The sequence below is a fragment of the Oncorhynchus gorbuscha genome, linkage group LG07 (assembly GCF_021184085.1).
Source record: "Oncorhynchus gorbuscha isolate QuinsamMale2020 ecotype Even-year linkage group LG07, OgorEven_v1.0, whole genome shotgun sequence".
Lineage (NCBI taxonomy): Eukaryota > Metazoa > Chordata > Actinopteri > Salmoniformes > Salmonidae > Oncorhynchus > Oncorhynchus gorbuscha.
In genome coordinates, this window is record NC_060179.1 from 68248122 (window position 1) to 68266797 (window position 18676).

The 18676-nt window shown below is 44.7% G+C and overlaps 1 protein-coding gene across 10 annotated transcripts in view; it reads left to right on the plus strand.

Moving 5' to 3' along the window:
• cep170aa (centrosomal protein 170Aa) overlaps positions 1-18676 on the plus strand; it is a 74696-nt gene that overhangs the window by 10713 nt on the left and 45307 nt on the right. For 9 of the 10 annotated variants that reach the window (XM_046357315.1, XM_046357312.1, XM_046357316.1 and 6 more), the window contains exons 2-3: positions 1017-1176; positions 14537-14626. In XM_046357315.1, the coding sequence (XP_046213271.1) occupies positions 1072-1176; positions 14537-14626 (195 nt within the window). In that variant the 5' untranslated portion in view covers positions 1017-1071. Of the gene's footprint in view, positions 1-773; positions 903-1016; positions 1177-14536; positions 14627-18676 lie in introns of those variants that run through there. The other variant, XM_046357314.1, reaches the window with a different exon arrangement.

An 18676-nucleotide genomic window follows, 5' to 3' on the forward strand; every position in this document is an offset into this window, starting at 1 on the left:
AATATTTGGCAGAGCAGGAGAACAGTGTCTCTTCTCCAAGTCCTTTTTTGTGTATGGCAACAAGCCATGTGTATCCAAAACATGAAGTGTGAAGAGAGACTGTCACGTTGTCACAGCCACTTGGCTCTTGTTTCAATGCCTTTGTTTATATGCATACGTGCATGAAAAAAATCGTTTTGGTCTTGCTGCGCTCATTGTATTAGTCCTTCGTGCAGCATTGCCTCATTGCCTACCACAAGAAATGTGTGTGCAAGTCAAATCTTAAAGTTTGACTTGAGGATTGTTGAATAGGCATTTATTAAGTATACTTACTTAAGAGATCAGAGAAATAACAGTTTAGCTCCTTAATCTGTGTTTAATCTATCCTCTGACGTTACTTAAAGGCTGCAAAATGGCACTGAGCTCTTCCAGTTTCTGGTGTCAGCATGCAACACTCTGTAGCCTCACATTTCTATTTAAACAAGCAGTTAAATGCAGCGTATTGGAGTACGGAACTAACAGCGGTATGTAGGATACTTTTTCCATAGCCATGGTAAATTGAATGTGATTCACAGTGTTGTGACTTTTGTGACACTTTCAAGAGGTTATGGAGGAGCAGGTCTGTACGTCAGGCAGTTATGCAGCTTGATTATTTTCTCCAGCTCTGAGCAGTTGGAACTTGAAACTGCTCTGTTTGACCTCCTTTTTAGCCCAACAGAAGAAGAAGAAAAATATATATTTTAGGGTGGGTTGCTCATGCTCAGCCAAGATTCTTACATCACTTCCTGTAGCATCTGGCAATGATCAGGGCCAGCTAGGGAGGATGTAGCTTTCCCAGACTGTGCAAGCGCCCGTTAACACACAGCTCCTCCAAACCAGACAACTACTCCAGATGCAAGAACATTTTCAAGAAAAGCTGTTTTGTAAATACATTTAACTTCTTCTTTCTTAGTTCTTTCCTCAATCACTCTTTTTCCACCCCTCTGTCTCCCTTTCTCTTCCTCATCCACCTTGTCTTTTCCTTCTCTCCCTCTCAGGATGACGTAGGGTTGGAGGTGGGAGTGAGTAGCATCGAGCAGTAGCAGAGCAGAGATGAGTCTCACATCATGGTTCCTGGTGAGCAGCGGGGGCACTCGCCACCGTCTGCCCCGGGAGATGATCTTTGTCGGCCGAGACGACTGCGAGCTCATGCTGCAGGTGAGCACAGCTCCAACTGCTAGAACATAAACGTGATTCAACACAAGCCCAGTCACTGTACTCACACTGTTAGACATAGAGCATACCTGAATTAATGACTACTTTGGATTCACAGACTGTTTGCCGAAAGTATCATAGTCTTTTATTATTTTTCTCCGTTATATGCTAGCTCCCAGGAGTGATCTGACCATTTTGATAAACGTTGATATGTTGGGCGGGGGCTGTATCTATGGAAACACCATGCAACATTATCAGACAATGGCAATATGATATATCCACAGGCAGCCTGGTTTAAATAGACAACTTCCTTTGTTTTTAGTGGAGCTGTTGGTGTTTCCACAGGCTACGCCTGGCGCAGCTGAGCAGGCTGCTGCCGCTGTGAAAGTGATATGGCTGAAAGCACCTTCTTTATATCACACGCATGACCTCTAAACCCTGAGGATTAGGTCATGTGAACAGCTAGTGACCCCTATGTTGCTTTGTTTTAGGAGGAAGGGAATGCATCAAGCTCACTACCTTTTGGACAACCCTGTTGTTCAGTTTAAATGTGATATGTGCATTTTTATAATGCTATTTTACAAAGCTTGTATCTCCTGAGGATAATGTATCTGAGCTTTGCAGGTTTTGAGACGGGTAAAATATTTAATTTATGCATGAATAGCTGTGTCATTCTTAGTACTATTTCATCTAGGGTCTCGTTTTACCACCCCATGGAGTACCAGCCCTGACATCTACGCAGGACTCAGCAGAGTACCAGGCCTGACATCTGAGCAGGGCTCAGCAGAGTACCAGGCTTGACAATTGAGCAGGACTCAGCAGAGTACCAGGCTTGACACCTGAGCAGGACTCAGCAGAGTACCAGGCTTGACACCTGAGCAGCACTCAGCAGAGTACCAGGCTTGACATCTGAGCAGGGCTCAGCAGAGTACCAGGCTTGACAATTGAGCAGGACTCAGCAGAGTACCAGGCTTGACACCTGAGCAGGACTCAGCAGAGTACCAGGCTTGACACCTGAGCAGGACTCAGCAGAGTACCAGGCTTGACACCTGAGCAGGACTCAGCAGAGTACCAGGCTTGACACCTGAGCAGCACTCAGCAGAGTACCAGGCTTGACACCTGAGCAGCACTCAGCAGAGTACCAGGCTTGACATCTAAGCAGGACTCAGCAGAGTACCAGGCTTGACATCTAAGCAGGACTCAGCAGAGTACCAGGCTAGACATCTAAGCAGGACTCAGCAGAGTACCAGCCCTGACATCTACGCAGGACTCAGCAGAGTACCAGGCTTGACATCTAAGCAGGACTCAGCAGAGTACCAGGCTTGACATCTATGCAGGCCTCAGCAGAGTACCAGGCTTGACATCTAAGCAGGACTCAGCAGAGTACCAGGCTTGACACCTGAGCAGGACTCAGCAGAGTACCAGGCCTGACATCTGAGCCGGGCTCAGCAGAGTACCAGGCTTGACAATTGAGCAGGCCTCAGCAGAGTACCAGGCTTGATATCTGAGCAGGACTCAACAGAGTACCAGCCCTGACATCTACGCTGGACTCAGCAGAGTACCAGGCTTGACATCTATGCAGGACTCTGCAGGGGTGTCTTCTAAGGAGAAGCCCTCCCTGAAAACTCTCATAACGTGAATATTCACATGAAACCTGATTATATAACCTCTTATCTCCCTCTATTCTGCCTCTTTGGTTCTGTGTTGTTACATTGCCTCATGAGGTAATTCAGACAATTGGAGAATTGTGAGCCACTAACCTCACACAGACCTGCATTTGTTGTTATCACAGAAGTCAGGAGTAATAGTATAAAGACTGATAGTAACTGAATGGGCTTTGTTTAGGAGTACTCAGGGAGGGCATGCTGCATGGGAATGGTAGTCTACCTCACTCTAGGCTGTGTGTGTGTGTGTGTGTGTGTGTGTGTGTGTGTGTGTGTGTGTGTGTGTGTGTGTGTGTGTGTGTGTGTGTGTGTGTGTGTGTGTGTGTGTGTGTGTGTGTGTGTGTGTGTGTGTGTGTGTGTGTGTGTGTGTGTGTGTGTGTGTGTTGCGTGTGTGTGTGCGCACGTGTGTGTGTGTGTGTTTGCATGTGTGTGTGCGCACGTGCATGTATCCACGCATGAAAGTGTAAGAGAGAAAGTCCCAGACAGAGATATTTATAGAAAGTGGGGCAGATACCTCCTGAGTTAGATCTATCCTGACTGAACTGGTTCCATAGGAAGTAGAGTGGCTGCTGCATTGCCAAGTGTAGCGCAGAGAATGGGTGTGGCATAGTAACAGTATATCATATAATACTTATGAGAAAACGGCTCAATTCAATCTGTATCGCGGAAGATTCAATTCGCGGTATAGCGCAATTTAAATGTAAAAGCAATGTTCCCGCGTTTGCGGAGACTGCATTCACAGTAAGCGCTGCATATGTTGGTTCAATTGGAAATTACTTTTAATTTTCAATCGTGCTTCAGCGCAGATCTTCAGCGCTACGGATTGAATCTAGGCCTTAGGCATAGATTTTAAAGCAACATAGATTTCAAAGCAACGTCAATGGTTGTACAACTATTGGTTGTTGAACAATCCTTCAAAAAGTGTCACAGTACAACGATACAAATGTCCATTCTGTGCTCCTTGATGTCAACTCTGAGGCTAGGAAACACTGTTACAACCGACAAATCCACTATAATTGAGAATTTCAATAAGCATTTCTCTACGGCTGGCCATGCTTTTCACCTGGCTACCCCTACCCCGGTCAACTGCCCGGCACCTTCCACAGCAACCCGCCCAAGCCCCCACCATTTCTCCTTCACCCATATCCAGATAGCTGATGTTCTGAAAGAGCTGCAAAATCTGGACCCCTACAAATCAGCCGGGCTAGACAATCTGGACCCTCTCTTTCTTAAATTATCTGCCGAAATTGTTTCAACCCCTATTACTAGCTTGTTCAACCTCTCTTTTGTATCGTCTGAGATTCCCAAAGGGGGAGACACTCTAGACCCAAACTGCTACAGACCTATATCTATACTACCCTGCATCTCTAAGGTCTTTGAATTTTGAATCACATCGTACCTTCTCCGCTATGCAATCTGGTTTCCGAGCTGGTCATGGGTGTACCTCAGCCACACTCAAGGTCCTTAAGGATATCATAACCGCCATCGATAATAGACATTACTGTGCAGCTGTATTCATCGACCTGACCAAGGCTTTCGACTCTGTCAATCACCACATTCTTATTGGCAGACTTAAGAGCCTTGGTTTCTCAAATGATTGCCTCGCCTGGTTCACCAACTACTTCTCTGATAGAGCTCAGTGTGTCAAATCGGATGGCCTGTTGTACGGACCTCTGGCAGTCTCTATGGGCTCAAATCTCGGGCCGACTCTCTTCTCTGTATACATCAATGATGTCGCTCTTGCTGCCGGTGATTCTCTGATCCACCTCTACGCAGACGACACCATTCAGTATACTTCTGGCCCTTCTTTGGACACTGTGTTATCTAACCTCCAGACGAGCTTCAAGGCTTACAACTCTCCTTCCGTGGCCTTAAACGCAAATAAAACTAAATGCATGCTATTCAACCGATCATTGCCCGCACCTGCCCGCCCATCCAGCATCACTACTCTGGACGGCTCTGACTTAAAATACGTGGATAACTACAAATACCTAGGTGTCTGGCGAGACTGTAAACTCTCCTTCCAGACTCAAATTAAGCATCTCCAATCAAAAATGAAATCTAGAATCGGCTTCCTATTTCGCAACAAAGCTTCCTTCACTCATGCTGCCAAACATACCCTTGTAAAACTGAACATCCTACCGATCCTTGACTTCGGCGATGTCATCTATAAAATTGCCTCCATCACTCTACTCAGCAAACTGGATGTAGTAGTCACAGGGCCATCCGTTTTGTCACCAAAGCCCCATATACTGCCCACCACTGCGACCTGTACGCTCTCGTTGGCTGGCCCTCGCTTCATACTCGTCGCCAAACACACTGGCAACAGGTTATCTACAAGTCTCTGCTAGGTAAAGCCCCGCCCTATCTCAGCTCGCTGGTCACCATAGCAGCACCCACTCGTAGCACGTGCTCCATCAGGTATATCTCACTGTTCACCCCCAAAGCCAATTAATCGTTTGGTCGCCTTTCTTTCCAGTTCTCTGCTGCCACTGACTGGAACAAACTGCAAAAATCACTGAAGCTGGAGATTCCCATCTCCCTCACTAGCTTTATTAAGAACCATCTGTCAGAGCAGCTCACAGATCACTGCACCTGTTCATAGCCCATCTGTATACAGCCCATCTATCTACCTCATTCCCATACTGTATTTATTTATTTTGCTCCTTTTGCACCAAAGTATCTCTATTTGCACATCCATCTTTTGCACATCTACCATTCCAGTGTTTAATTGCCATATTACTTCGCCACCATGGCCTATTTATTGCCTTAACTCCCTTATTTGACCTTATTTGCACTCACTGTATATAGACTTTGTTTTCTTTTTTTCCTGTATAATTGACTGTATGTTTGGTCCATTCCATGTGTAACTCTGTGTTGTTGTATGTGTCGAACTGCTATGCTTTATCTTGGCCAGGTCACGGTTGCAAATGAGAACTTGTTCTCAACTAGCTTACCTGGTTAAATAAAGGTGAAATAAAAAACTAAAAAAACTCTGTGAATCTAACTAAATTAGACTTTCCACATCAACTTAAGTAGTTTATTACTCACTGGCTAAGTTTACTTAGTGCCTGTCTCTTTGTCAGCCAGGACTCTGTACAACGAGTACATTGTCGAGTACATTTACAAGTAACTGAATTGCCTGTAGTATATGTATTGCAATACCGTCAATGCTTCAGTCCTTAACAGTGATGTAGATAGTGGTAAAAAAAATGGTGGATAAACTCAGATCACACGGTGAAAAAACGAACAATGTATTTTTCTGCAAAAGCTGGGTAAACTGTTGGGCAAAAATAAAAGTTGGGTACCCTCCACTAGACCGCTGGCTACGTCCCTTCCGCTGGCTACGTCCCTTCCGTCTTCAAGAGAGCGAGAGTTGCACCCCTTCTGAAAAAACCTACACTCGATCCCTCCGATGTCAACAACTACAGACCAGTATCCCTTCTTTCTTTTCTCTCCAAAACTCTTGAACGTGCCGTCCTTGGCCAGCCCTCCCGCTATCTCTCTCTGAATGACCTTCTTGATCCAAATCAGTCAGGTTTCAAGACTAGTCATTCAACTGAGACTGCTCTTCTCTGTATCACGGAGGCGCTCCGCACCGCTAAAGCTAACTCTCTCTCCTCTGCTCTCATCCTTCTAGACCTATCGGCTGCCTTCGATACTGTGAACCATCAGATCCTCCTCTCCACCCTCTCCGAGTTGGGCATCTCCGGCGCGGCCCACGCTTGGATTGCGTCCTACCTGACAGGTCGCTCCTACCAGGTGGCGTGGCGAGAATCTGTCTCCTCACCACGCGCTCTCACCACTGGTGTCCCCCAGGGCTCTGTTCTAGGCCCTCTCCTATTCTCGCTATACACCAAGTCACTTGGCTCTGTCATAACCTCACATTGTCTCTCCTATCATTGCTATGCAGACGACACACAATTCATCTTCTCCTTTCCCCCTTCTGATGACCAGGTGGCGAATCGCATCTCTGCATGTCTGGCAGACATATCAGTGTGGATGACGGATCACCACCTCAAGCTGAACCTCGGCAAGACGGAGCTGCTCTTCCTCCCGGGGAAGGACTGCCCGTTCCATGATCTCGCCATCACGGTTGACAACTCCATTGTGTCCTCCTCCCAGAGCGCTAAGAACCTTGGCGTGATCCTGGACAACACCCTGTCGTTCTCAACTAACATCAAGGCGGTGGCCCGTTCCTGTAGGTTCATGCTCTACAACATCCGCAGAGTACGACCCTGCCTCACACAGGAAGCGGCGCAGGTCCTAATCCAGGCACTTGTCATCTCCTGTCTGGATTACTGCAACTCGCTGTTGGCTGGGCTCCCTGCCTGTGCCATTAAACCCCTACAACTCATCCAGAACGCCGCAGCCCGTCTGGTGTTCAAGTTCTCTCACGTCACCCCGCTCCTCCGCTCTCTCCACTGGCTTCCAGTTGAAGCTCGCATCCGCTACAAGACCATGGTGCTTGCCTACGGAGCTGTGAGGGGAACGGCACCTCAGTACCTCCAGGCTCTGATCAGGCCCTACACCCAAACAAGGGCACTGCGTTCATCCACCTCTGGCCTGCTCGCCTCCCTACCACTGAGGAAGTACAGTTCCCGCTCAGCCCAGTCAAAACTGTTCGCTGCTCTGGCCCCCCAATGGTGGAACAAACTCCCTCACGACGCCAGGACAGCGGAGTCAATCACCACCTTCCGGAGACACCTGAAACCCCACCTCTTTAAGGAATACCTAGGATAGGATAAGTAATCCTTCTCACCCCCCTTTAAGATTTAGATGCACTATTGTAAAGTGACTGTTCCACTGGATGTCATAAGGTGAATGCACCAATTTGTAAGTCGCTCTGGATAAGAGCGTCTGCTAAATGACTTAAATTTAATGTAAATGTAGACCACTGCTCCTTAACTCTGAGACACTTGAAACACAGGCTTCACTTCACTTTCTTGGAGACACAAATCAAGAAGTCCTCCTTCAACCTCAGCAATCCTCAGTTTGTCCCTGTCTACTAATGAGTCTATAATTAAGCAGCAGGTCATTAATACATCAGCACATCCCCAATAGAAGTTAGAAGGTACCGTGCTAAACGGCTTCTAAAAAACAAACAGTCAGCGTGCCAGCAAGATACTTAAACGTTTTACTGGTGAGATCATCAGGGTTGGAATGAAAAGAAAACAAGGAGGCTGTCTTTTAAATAGGAATCGTCTTTTCTTGTGTGGGTCTCTCTGATGACCTGGAGGAAAGAGAGGAGAAGACTGGGTACTTTGTTTAGTGTGAGTCTGCCAACGGAAAATACGCCTTGAGGTCTGGGCCATGTGACTGTTTTTACGGCCACAGTCTTGTTGTCACATGGGTATCTCAGCAATGTACGGGTTAAAGATCCGATGCATGGCTTCCCAACTCAAGGGTATCAGACTCAAATATGGACCACTCCCAACTAGGCCTCTTGTAGTTAGTAACAGTCAAATCAAAGCGTTATGTTTATGTTTGAAGAAATAAAATTCACGAAGGAAACAGTCTCTCATGCTGTGTTCTCTACAATACTGTATATACAGTATATCTACAATAGGTTTATGTGAGTGTGAATGGTATGTTTTATTTCTCACTTATATAACAAGTTATTTTCGGCATGACACTTAGTTACTTCAAATTCCTCAATGACATGCATGATTTTGTAGACAATCGCTCTCCCTTCCTTCTCCTGAATCACATAGAATGTTTTCATGCTCTGAACAGAGATTGAAAAGACGAGATTCCAGTATGCCTATGTGTGGGTGCTTTAGCTCTCTGTCTCTGTATGGATACTCCATATGGCTCGTCTCCTCTGTAGTGTGGGAACTGGGAGATATTGTTCTGTTGTAGGTGGGCTGTATCTCTACTACAGAGTCAAGCCAGATCAAACAAGCCCTGTTATAAGACATGCAGTGTGGCACACAGAGATTAGGTGCATGGGATTGGAGATGAGGCTCCCAGCAGGCCACCTCTCACTTTCACTCGCTTCAGGGGAGAATCTTCATTCGAGATCTGTGCACTTACAATAAGTTGACGATTGTGTAAATCATGCATTGATGTCAAATCAAATTGTATTGGACACATGCACATGCACATGGTTAGCAGATGTTAATCCGAGTGTAGCAAAATGCTTCTAGTTCCAACCGTGCAGTAATATCTAACAAGTAATCTAACAATTTCACAACAACTACCTTATACACACAAGTGTAAAAGAATGAATAAGTACATATAAATATATGGATGAGCGATGGCAGAAACGGCATAGGCAAGATCCAGTAGATGGTATAGAGTACAGTATATACAGTGGGGCAAAAAAGTATTTAGTCAGCCACCAATTGTGCAAGTTGTCCCACTTCAGAAGATGAGGCCTGTAATTTTCATCATAGGTACACTTCAACTATGACAGACAAAATGAGAAAGAAAATCCAGAAAATCACATTGTAGGATTTTTAATGAATTTATTTGCAAATTATGGTGGAAAATAAGTATTTGGTCACCTACAAACAAGCAAGATTTCTGGCTCTCACAGACCTGTAACTTCTTCTTTAAGAGGCTCCTCTGTCCTCCACTCGTTACCTGTATTAATGGCATCTGTTTGAACTTGTTATCAGTATAAAAGAAACCTGTCCACAATCTTAAACAGTCACACTCCAAACTCCACTATGGCCAAGACTAAAGAGCTGTCAAAGGACACCAGAAACAAAATTGTAGACCTGCACCAGGTTGGGAAGACTGAATCTGCAATAGGTAAGCAGCTTGGTTTGAAGAAATCAACTGTGGGAGCAATTATTAGGAAATGGAAGACATACGAGACCACTGATAAACTCCCTCGATCTGGGGCTCCATGCAAGATCTCACCCCGTCGGGTCCAATTTGTAAGTCGCTCTGGATAAGAGCGTCTGCTAAATGACTTAAATGTAAATGTAAATGTGAAAATGATCACAAGAACGGTGAGCAAAAATCCCAGAACCACACGGGGGGACCTAGTGAATGACCTGCAGAGAGCTGGGACCAAAGTAACAAAGCCTACCATCAGTAACACACTATGCCGCCAGGGACTCAAATCCTGCAGTGCCAGACGTGTTCCCCTGCTTAAGCCAGTACATGTCCAGGCCCATCTGAAGTTTGCTAGAGAGCATTTGGATGATCCAGAAGAAGATTGGGAGAATGTCATATGGTCAGATTAAACCAAAATATAACTTTTTGGTAAAAACTCAACTCGTCGTGTTTGGAGGACAAAGAATGCTGAGTTGCATCCAAAGAACACCATACCTACTGTGAAGCATGGGGGTGGAAACATCATGCTTTGAGGCTGTTTTTCTGCAAAGCGACCAGGACGACTGATTAGTGTAAAGGAAGGAATGAATGGGGCCATGTATCGTGAGATTTTGAGTGATAACCTCCTTCCATCAGCAAGGGCATTGAAGATGAAACGTGTCTGGGTCTTTCAGCATGACAATGATCCCAAACACACCGCCCGGGCAACGAAGGAGTGGCTTCGTAAGAACCATTTCAAGGTCCTGGAGTGGCCTAGCCAGTAGATAGAAAATAGAAAATCTTTGGAGGGAGTTGAAAGTCCGTGTTGCCCAGCAACAGCCCCAAAACATCACTGCTCTAGAGGAGATCTGCATGGAGGAATGGGCCAAAATACCAGCAACAGTGTGTGAAAACCTTGTGAAGACTTACAGAAAACATTTGACCTCTGTCATTGCCAACAAAGGGTATATAACAAAGTATTGAGATAAACTTTTGTTATTGACCAAATACTTATTTTCCACCATAATTTGCAAATAAATTCATAAAAAATCATACAATATGATTTTCTGGATTTTCTTTCTCATTTTGTCTGTCATAGTTGAAGTGTACCTATGATGAAAATTACAGGCCTCTCTCATCTTTTTAAGTAGGAGAACTTGCACAATTGGTGGCTGACTAAATACTTTTTTGCCCCACTGTACATATGAAATGAGTAATGTAGGCTATGTAAACATATAAAGTGGCATTGTTTAAAGTGACTAGTGATACATTTATTACATCCAATTTTTATTTATTAAAGTGGCTAGAGATTTGAGTCAGTATGTTGGCAGCAGCCACTCAATGTTAGTGATGTCTGTTTAACAGTCTGGTGGCCTTGAGATAGAAGCTGTTTTTCAGTTTCCCGGTCCCAGCTTTGATGCACCTGTACTGACCTCGCCTCCTGGATGATAGCGGGGTGATCTTTTTGGCCTTCCTGTGACATCGGGTGGTGTAGGTGTCCTGGGGGGCAGGTAGTTTGCCCCCGGTGATGCGTTGTGCAGACTTCACTACCCTCTGGAGAACCTTGCGGTTGTGGGCGGAGCAGTTGCCGTACCAGGCGGTGATACAGCCTGACAGGATGCTCTCGATTGTGCATCTGTTAAAGTTTGTGAGTGTTTTTTGGTGACAAGCCAAATTTCTTCAGCCTCCTGAGGTTGGAGAGGCGCTGTTGCACCTTCTTCACCACGGTGTCTGTGTGGGTGGACTATTTCAGTTTGTCCGTGATGTGTACGCAGAGGAACTTAAAACTTTCCACCTTCTCCACTACTGTCCCGTCGATGTGGATAGGGGGGTGCTCCCTCTGCTGTTTCCTGAAGTCCACGATCATCTCCTTTGTTTTCATGACGTTGAGTGTGAGGTTATTTTCCTGACACCACAATCCGAGGGCACTAACCTCATCCATGTAGGCCGTCTCGTCGTTGTTGTAATCAAGCCTACCACTGTAGTGTTGTCTGCAAACTTGATGATTAAGTTGGAGGCGTGCATGGCCACACAGTCATGGGTGAACAGGGAGTACAGGAGAGGGCTGAGAACGCATGCTTGTGGTGCCCCAGTGTTGAGGATCGGCGGGGTTGAGATGTTGTGATGTGATGTGATTGCGATTGCGTTGTCTGTGGACCTATTGGCAAATTGGAGTGGGTCTAGAGTGTCAGGTAGGATAGAGGTGATATGATCCTTGACTAGTCTCTCAAAGCACTTCTTGATGATGGAAGTGCTACGGAGCGATAGTTATTTAGCTCAGTTACCTTAACTTTCTTGGGAACAGGAACAATGGTGGCCATCTTGAAGCATGTGGAAACTGCAGACTGGGATAGAGATTGATTGAATATGTCCGTAAACACACCAGCCAGCTGGTCTGCCCATGCTCTGAGGACATGGCTAGGGATTCCGTCTGGGCCGGCGGGCCTTGCGAGGGTGAACACGTTTAAATGTTTCACTCACGTTGGCTGCGGGGAAGGAGAGCCCGCTGGTTTTGTTAGCGGACCGTGTCAGTGGCACTGTATTGTCTTCTAAGCGAGCAAAGAAGTTGTTTAGTTTGTCTGGGAACAAGACGTCGGTTTCCGCGACAGGGCTTGTTTTCTTTTTGTAATCCGTGATTGACTGTAGACCCTGCCACATACGTCTCTTGTCTAAGCCGTTGAATTGCGACTCTACTTTGTCTCTATACTGACACTTAGCTTGTTCGATAGCCTTGCGGAGGGACTAGCTACACTGTTTGTATTCTGTCATGTTTCCGGTCGCCTTCCCATGAATAAAAGCAGTGCTTCGCGCTTTCAGTTTTGCGCGAATGCTGCCATCCATCCACGGTTTCTGGTTGGGGAAGGTTTTAATAGTCACCGTGGGTACAACATCACCGATGCACTTGCTAATAAACTCGCTCACCGAATCAGCATATACATCAATGTTGTTGTCTGAGGCTATCCGGGAACATATCCCAGTCCAAGTGATTGAAGCAATCTTGAACCGTGGAATCAGATTGGTTGGACCAGCGTTGAACAGACCTGAGCACGGGCGTTTCCTGTTTTAGTTTTTGTCTATAGGCTGGTAGCAACAAAATGGAGTCGTGGTCAGATTTGCCGAAAGGAGGGCTTTGTATGCGTCTCGGAAGTTAGAGTTAGCAATGATCCAGAATTCTTCCAGCCTGGGTCGCGCATTCGATATGGAAGATTTGTGTGAAGTTAGGATATCTGTCACACATCACTTAGCCATACTGGCAGTTAAACATATAAACATGCAAACATACACACTTGTTCCTTTACAGCTTCGAAATGGACTGGTATTCAAAACAGACAATATTACTCAGACCTAGGCTACTTGGCTAGAGCGATATCAGAAATGTTTTGTCTCTATACTGTATTGTATGTGTCAGGATTTGGCCAGGGTTGTTCCGGTTTTTGGTCACTAGATGCCCCCATTGTGCCTTTTGACCTTTTGTTTTCCCTTGATCCCCATTATTATTTGCACCTGTGCCTCGTTTCCCCTGATTGTATTTAAACCCTTTGTTTTCCTCAGTTCTTTGCTCTGTGTTTGTATGTTAGCACCCAGCCCTAGTACTCTGTGAACTCTTGTTGATCCCGGTGGACTCTCTTGTGGAATTCTGTTTTTTGTTCTTGTTTGTTTGTTTTTGAGTATCTTTTGAGGCTTTTTGTGCTATACCTTCCACCTTGTGGATTTACCTTTTTGTCTTGGAGGATTACCTTTGTTCTTGTGGAATTCCTTTTGAGGTTGTGGAGTTACATGTTTTCCTGAAGAACTTCACTTTTTACTTCATTAAATACACCGTCTCAAGTACTGCTGTGTCTGCCCCATCTTCTGGGTTCTGCTGACTATTGGTGGCTCAGTTGGTTAAGTGACTGTTTCTCACTCCGGAGACCTGGGTTCGTAACCGGTTCCTGACAGTATGTGTCAAGTCCCTGTGCTGTGGTATGTACTGTGTCACAGACACTAGTCTCTTTGTCTAATCTGGTTTGATCTTGTTTGATCACAAACCTAATCTACAGGGGAAGGTTTGACTTCAACAAATGTGTATATGGCATCAGAATACAGTATCTTGCTCTTTGAAATAATTCCCCATGTGTCCTTTATCCATAGTCCGATCATGATAGTGCCATTTTATAAATGTCATCACTCATGACAATTAGAATTATGACTGGAATTTGGCATTGAATCCAGAGATGCTGAAAGTGTTATTTTGTTTAGTGTACATCCCTGATACATTCCCTAAAGTTTGCAGTATCTAGAAATCAAATCAAACTCTATAGAGCTCATAGGGTGCTCTCGGGAGATGGTAAAACATTGAAACTATCTATCTTGCTTCCTCCCTCCACACCCCCCCTACATATTGTGTTATATGTATGTGTTTGTGCTTCCATTTCTGTCTGTTTGAGAATAATACAGGGCCTAACTGTCTTGTAAAAAAGGGTGGCAGGTAGCCTAGCCGTTAGACCATTGGGCCAGTAACCGAAAGGTTGCTGGTTTGAATATCAGAGCCAGCAAGGTGAAAAATCTGTCAATGTGCCCTTGAGCAAGGCACTTCAACCTAATTTGCTCCAGGGGCACGGTACTACTAAGGCTGACCCTCTAAAACAACATGTTTCACTGCACCTATCTGGGGTTTGTGATTATTTTAAAAAAGTAGATATAAAAAATAAAAATAAGAATGTATTATGAATGGAAATATACAGTATATACCTCTGTGTTTCAAAAATGTAATCTGACTTTAACAATGCATGTTATTCCTCCTTCAAACACTGACATTGCTGCACGATTGGATGTTGATATGATAATGCACACTCTGTTATCTCATGTCAAAAACATTTCAAGATCAACATTGATGTCAAGTTATAATTTAACAATGTGTAACACCATTACTGTTGTGTTTGTGTTTACAGTCGCGGAGTGTTGACAAGCAGCATGCAGTCATCAACTACGAGTTAACCAGCGATGAGCACAAAGTCAAGGACCTTGGCAGTCTGAACGGGGTGAGTGAGAGGAGGGTGATGGGGTAGGGGAGGAATAGAGAATAATAATATATGCCATTTAGCAGACGCTTTTATCCAAAGCGACTTACAGTCATGCATACATTCTACGTATGGGTGGTCCCGGGAATCGAACCCACTACCCTGGCGTTACAAGCGCCATGCTCTTCCAACTGAGCTACAGAAGGACCACAGATAGATGTAAAGGGGTCAGGGGATAAAGGGACATTTCACCGCTGCTCCATTTCACTATATATGTCCATTAATGTGCTATTAACATATCATATGTGTCATAAACATTTTGAATTTCCTCACTACACGCAAATACGAGCGTTTCTGCATCTCACAAGTAGAAACAGGCCAGCTACATTTCCGGGCTGTAAGCAAACCACAATATCCAGAATTCATATCGATTTCAGGACGTTGTACCACCCGTGGAGGTGTATCCAGTTGATGTGAGAAATATCAAAACATCTGTGTTTGTAGCCAGCACTTTCAGCCACATGGTTTCGAAACGGAACTGAAGTCTCAACTAATGGGGTTGCCATGTCGACCGAATGTTGAAAAGTGATGCTATTCCATCGATTTTCCCCTTCGCTTCAAAGAGGAGGGCATCCGATCCGCCAACATCAGAGCAGCAGAAAAGAGGTCAAGCTGAGGTAACGTAGCTAACGATAACTAGCTAACTAGCTAGCATTGAACTTAATTTGTTTATCTAAACCAAAAACTGGATGGCTAGCTTTCATAATACGCTGGCTAGACATTCCAAAATATATCAATGTAGTTAGCCAGCTGTTATCTGGTGATGTGATTTGTAACTTTGCAAGTAAACGTTAGCTTCGTTAGTTTACGTTAGCTAACCATTAGTTAGCTAACTAACTACCGCAGAGGCTAATGTGACTGTTCTATTTAGAGTCCCATCAACATATGCAGAGGCATCAACATCAAGCTCAGCACCCGGAACTAGTGTAAGTCACTTTCTAAAATCTACTAAATATTTCCATGACTCCATGATGAGCAAATAAATATACTGGAGCTAGGCATAAACATAGTCTGTCGTGTTGTCATAGTTGGTGCGTTTACAAGTACTGTAGGCTGCAACTTCTACTGTATGGTGTGAGTGACTGACTGGTGTCAGTTGGGAGTGGGTATTGTGTGTGAAGGCATGATCTATTGACATGAGGGGTGTGGGTGGATGTAGTACCTTGTTTAAGTGTGTATTGGTAAATAAACTGGTAAAGAAAATGTTGGCTAATCACTGACTACTGTGTGTTCTACACACTAATCATGCTGCTGATGACAGACCTTGACACCAGCTTTAGTAGTACAGAGCCTGTAGACCCACTGGAAGAAAGATTTTAGCCTTGAAATAGCTCAAACATCATGATCTGACTTTAAAACAAGCCAGGACAGCCAAAGGTATTTATGAAAGCAAAATCACCAATACACTGAATTGTCTACAAGACAAGTGCTCTTAAAACGTTTCACACTCTTGTAGTCCGTTCTTTGGCATGGGGAGAGGGGCTGTTAGTAAACTCTTCTAGCCTATTCACTCTATTGTTGGCAGTGCTTTTATACCCAATAGCACAACTGTAGGTGCTCATCCACAACAATACACGACTAGACTGTCTACAAGTCAAGCCCCCACACACATATTTGCTAACAGCCTATGTCAATGCCCCGTTATTGACTCTGAGTGTAACAAATGTTATTCTATGGTTACACATCCCCATGATCAGTCTTCATATCTTTCCAGGAGACTTAAACAAATCTTCTGCAAGAGGTGGAATCAGTGGGTGGTGAAGAAAGTGTATGAGAGGCTAGTCCACCTGGCTGTGGAGTGCAGGAAGAACCAGATGGTTGTCTACAAGGAGCCAGTCACAGCCTCACAAACCCAACATCGCCACAGCGCAAAAGCCTGCAAAACCAGCTGCCATTACCCTACACAAGAAGAGGTTCACCAGCTGAAGAACATTCTAGAATCTGCTTGGAACATTCAACCAACACAACATCCATATTCAGTTAGACTGATGTTGTAGTATAATATAGAATGCCCAGTATGCGCACAACTGCATTGTGGTATAGATATTGCTACGGTAGCTGTTGTACAGTATGTATATAATGGTGTTTTATATATATTTTAAACTGTACTGACAAGTGACTAAATTATTCCAGCTGCATAAGAAACCAATAAAGAGTTGACTTCTGGAACAGTTCATTCTAATATTCATGAAATGTATTTGGATCAACTAGCTTCAGTCTTACTGCTAAAACAAATTATGCAGGGAGTTGGTGTAGCATTTGAACTTACATTTGTTGGCAAGTTAACATGTTTCAATAAAACATTAGATTAGTCTGTCAATGTAGCAAATACTGTAAGTAGACATGGCTTGTATTCAAGACAAATTTTATTTGCTCGGGAGATCAAGGTGAGTTTACATAGCAGTATGCAGGAACAGTTATGGAAATGTATGACATATACAGTATAAGAAAAATATACCACTAACGCTTATAATATATACTACAGTTCTACAAAGGGAATCAAATCAAATTTTATTTGTCACATACACATGGTTAGCAGATGTTAATGCGAGTGTAGCGAAATGCTTGTGCTTCTAGTTCCGACAATGCAGTAATAACCAACAAGTAATCTAACTAACAATTCCAAAACTACTGTCTTATACACAGTGTAAGGGGATAAATAATATGTACATAAAGATATATGAATGAGTGATGGTACAGAGCAGCATAGGCTCTACAGTAGATGGTATCGAGTACAGTATATACATATGAGATGAGTATGTAAACAAAGTGGCATAGTTAAAGTGGCTAGTGATACATGTATTACATAAGGATGCAGTAGATGATATAGAGTATAGTATATACATATGAGATGAGTATGTAAACAAAGTGGCATAGTTAAAGTGGCTAGTGATACATGTATTACATAAGGATGCAGTAGATGATAGAGTACAGTATATACGTATGCATATGAGATGAATAATGTAGGGTATGTAAACATTATATTATAGGTAGCATTGTTTAAAGTGGCTAGTGATATATTTTACATCATTTCCCATCAATTCCCATTATTAAAGTGGCTGGAGTTGAGTCAGTGTCAGTGTGTTGGCAGCAGCCACTCAAAGTTAGTGGTGGCTGTTTAACAGTCTGATGGCCTTGAGATAGAAGCTGTTTTTCAGTCTCTCGGTCCCAGCTTTGATGCACCTGTACTGACCTCGCCTTCTGGATGATAGCGGGGTGAACAGGCAGTGGCTCGGGTGGTTGTTGTCCTTGATGATCTTTATGGCCTTCCTGTAACATCGGGTGGTGTAGGTGTCCTGGAGGGCAGGTAGTTTGCCCCCGGTGATGCGTTGTGCAGACCTCACTACCCTCGGGACAGCCTTACGTTTGTGGGCGGAGCAGTTGCCGTACCAGGCGGTGATATAGCCCGCCAGGATGCTCTCGATTGTGCATCTGTAGAAGTTTGTGAGTGCTTTTGGTGACAAGCCGAATTTCTTCAGCCTACTGAGGTTGAAGAGGCGCTGCTGCGCCTTCTTCACGATGCTGTCTGTGTGAGTGGACCAATTCAGTTTGTCTGTTATGTGTATGCCGAGGAACTTAAAACTTACTACCCTCTCCACTACTGTTCCATCGATGTGGATAGGGGGGTGTTCCCTCTGCTATTTCCTGAAGTCCACAATCATCTCCTTAGTTTTGTTGACGTTGAGTGTGAGGTTATTTTCCTGACACCACACTCCGTGGGCCCTCACCTCCTCCCTGTAGGCCGTCTCGTCGTTGTTGGTAATCAAGCCTACCACTGTTGTGTCGTCCGCAAACTTGATGATTGAGTTGGAGGCGTGCGTGGCCACGCAGTCGTGGGTGAACAGGGAGTACAGGAGAGGGCTCAGAACGCACCCTTGTGGGGCCCCAGTGTTGAGGATCAGCGGGGTGGAGATGTTGTTGCCTACCCTCACCACCTAGGGGCGGCCCGTCAGGAAGTCCAGTACCCAGTTGCACAGGGCGGGGTCGAGACCCAGGGTCTCGAGCTTGATG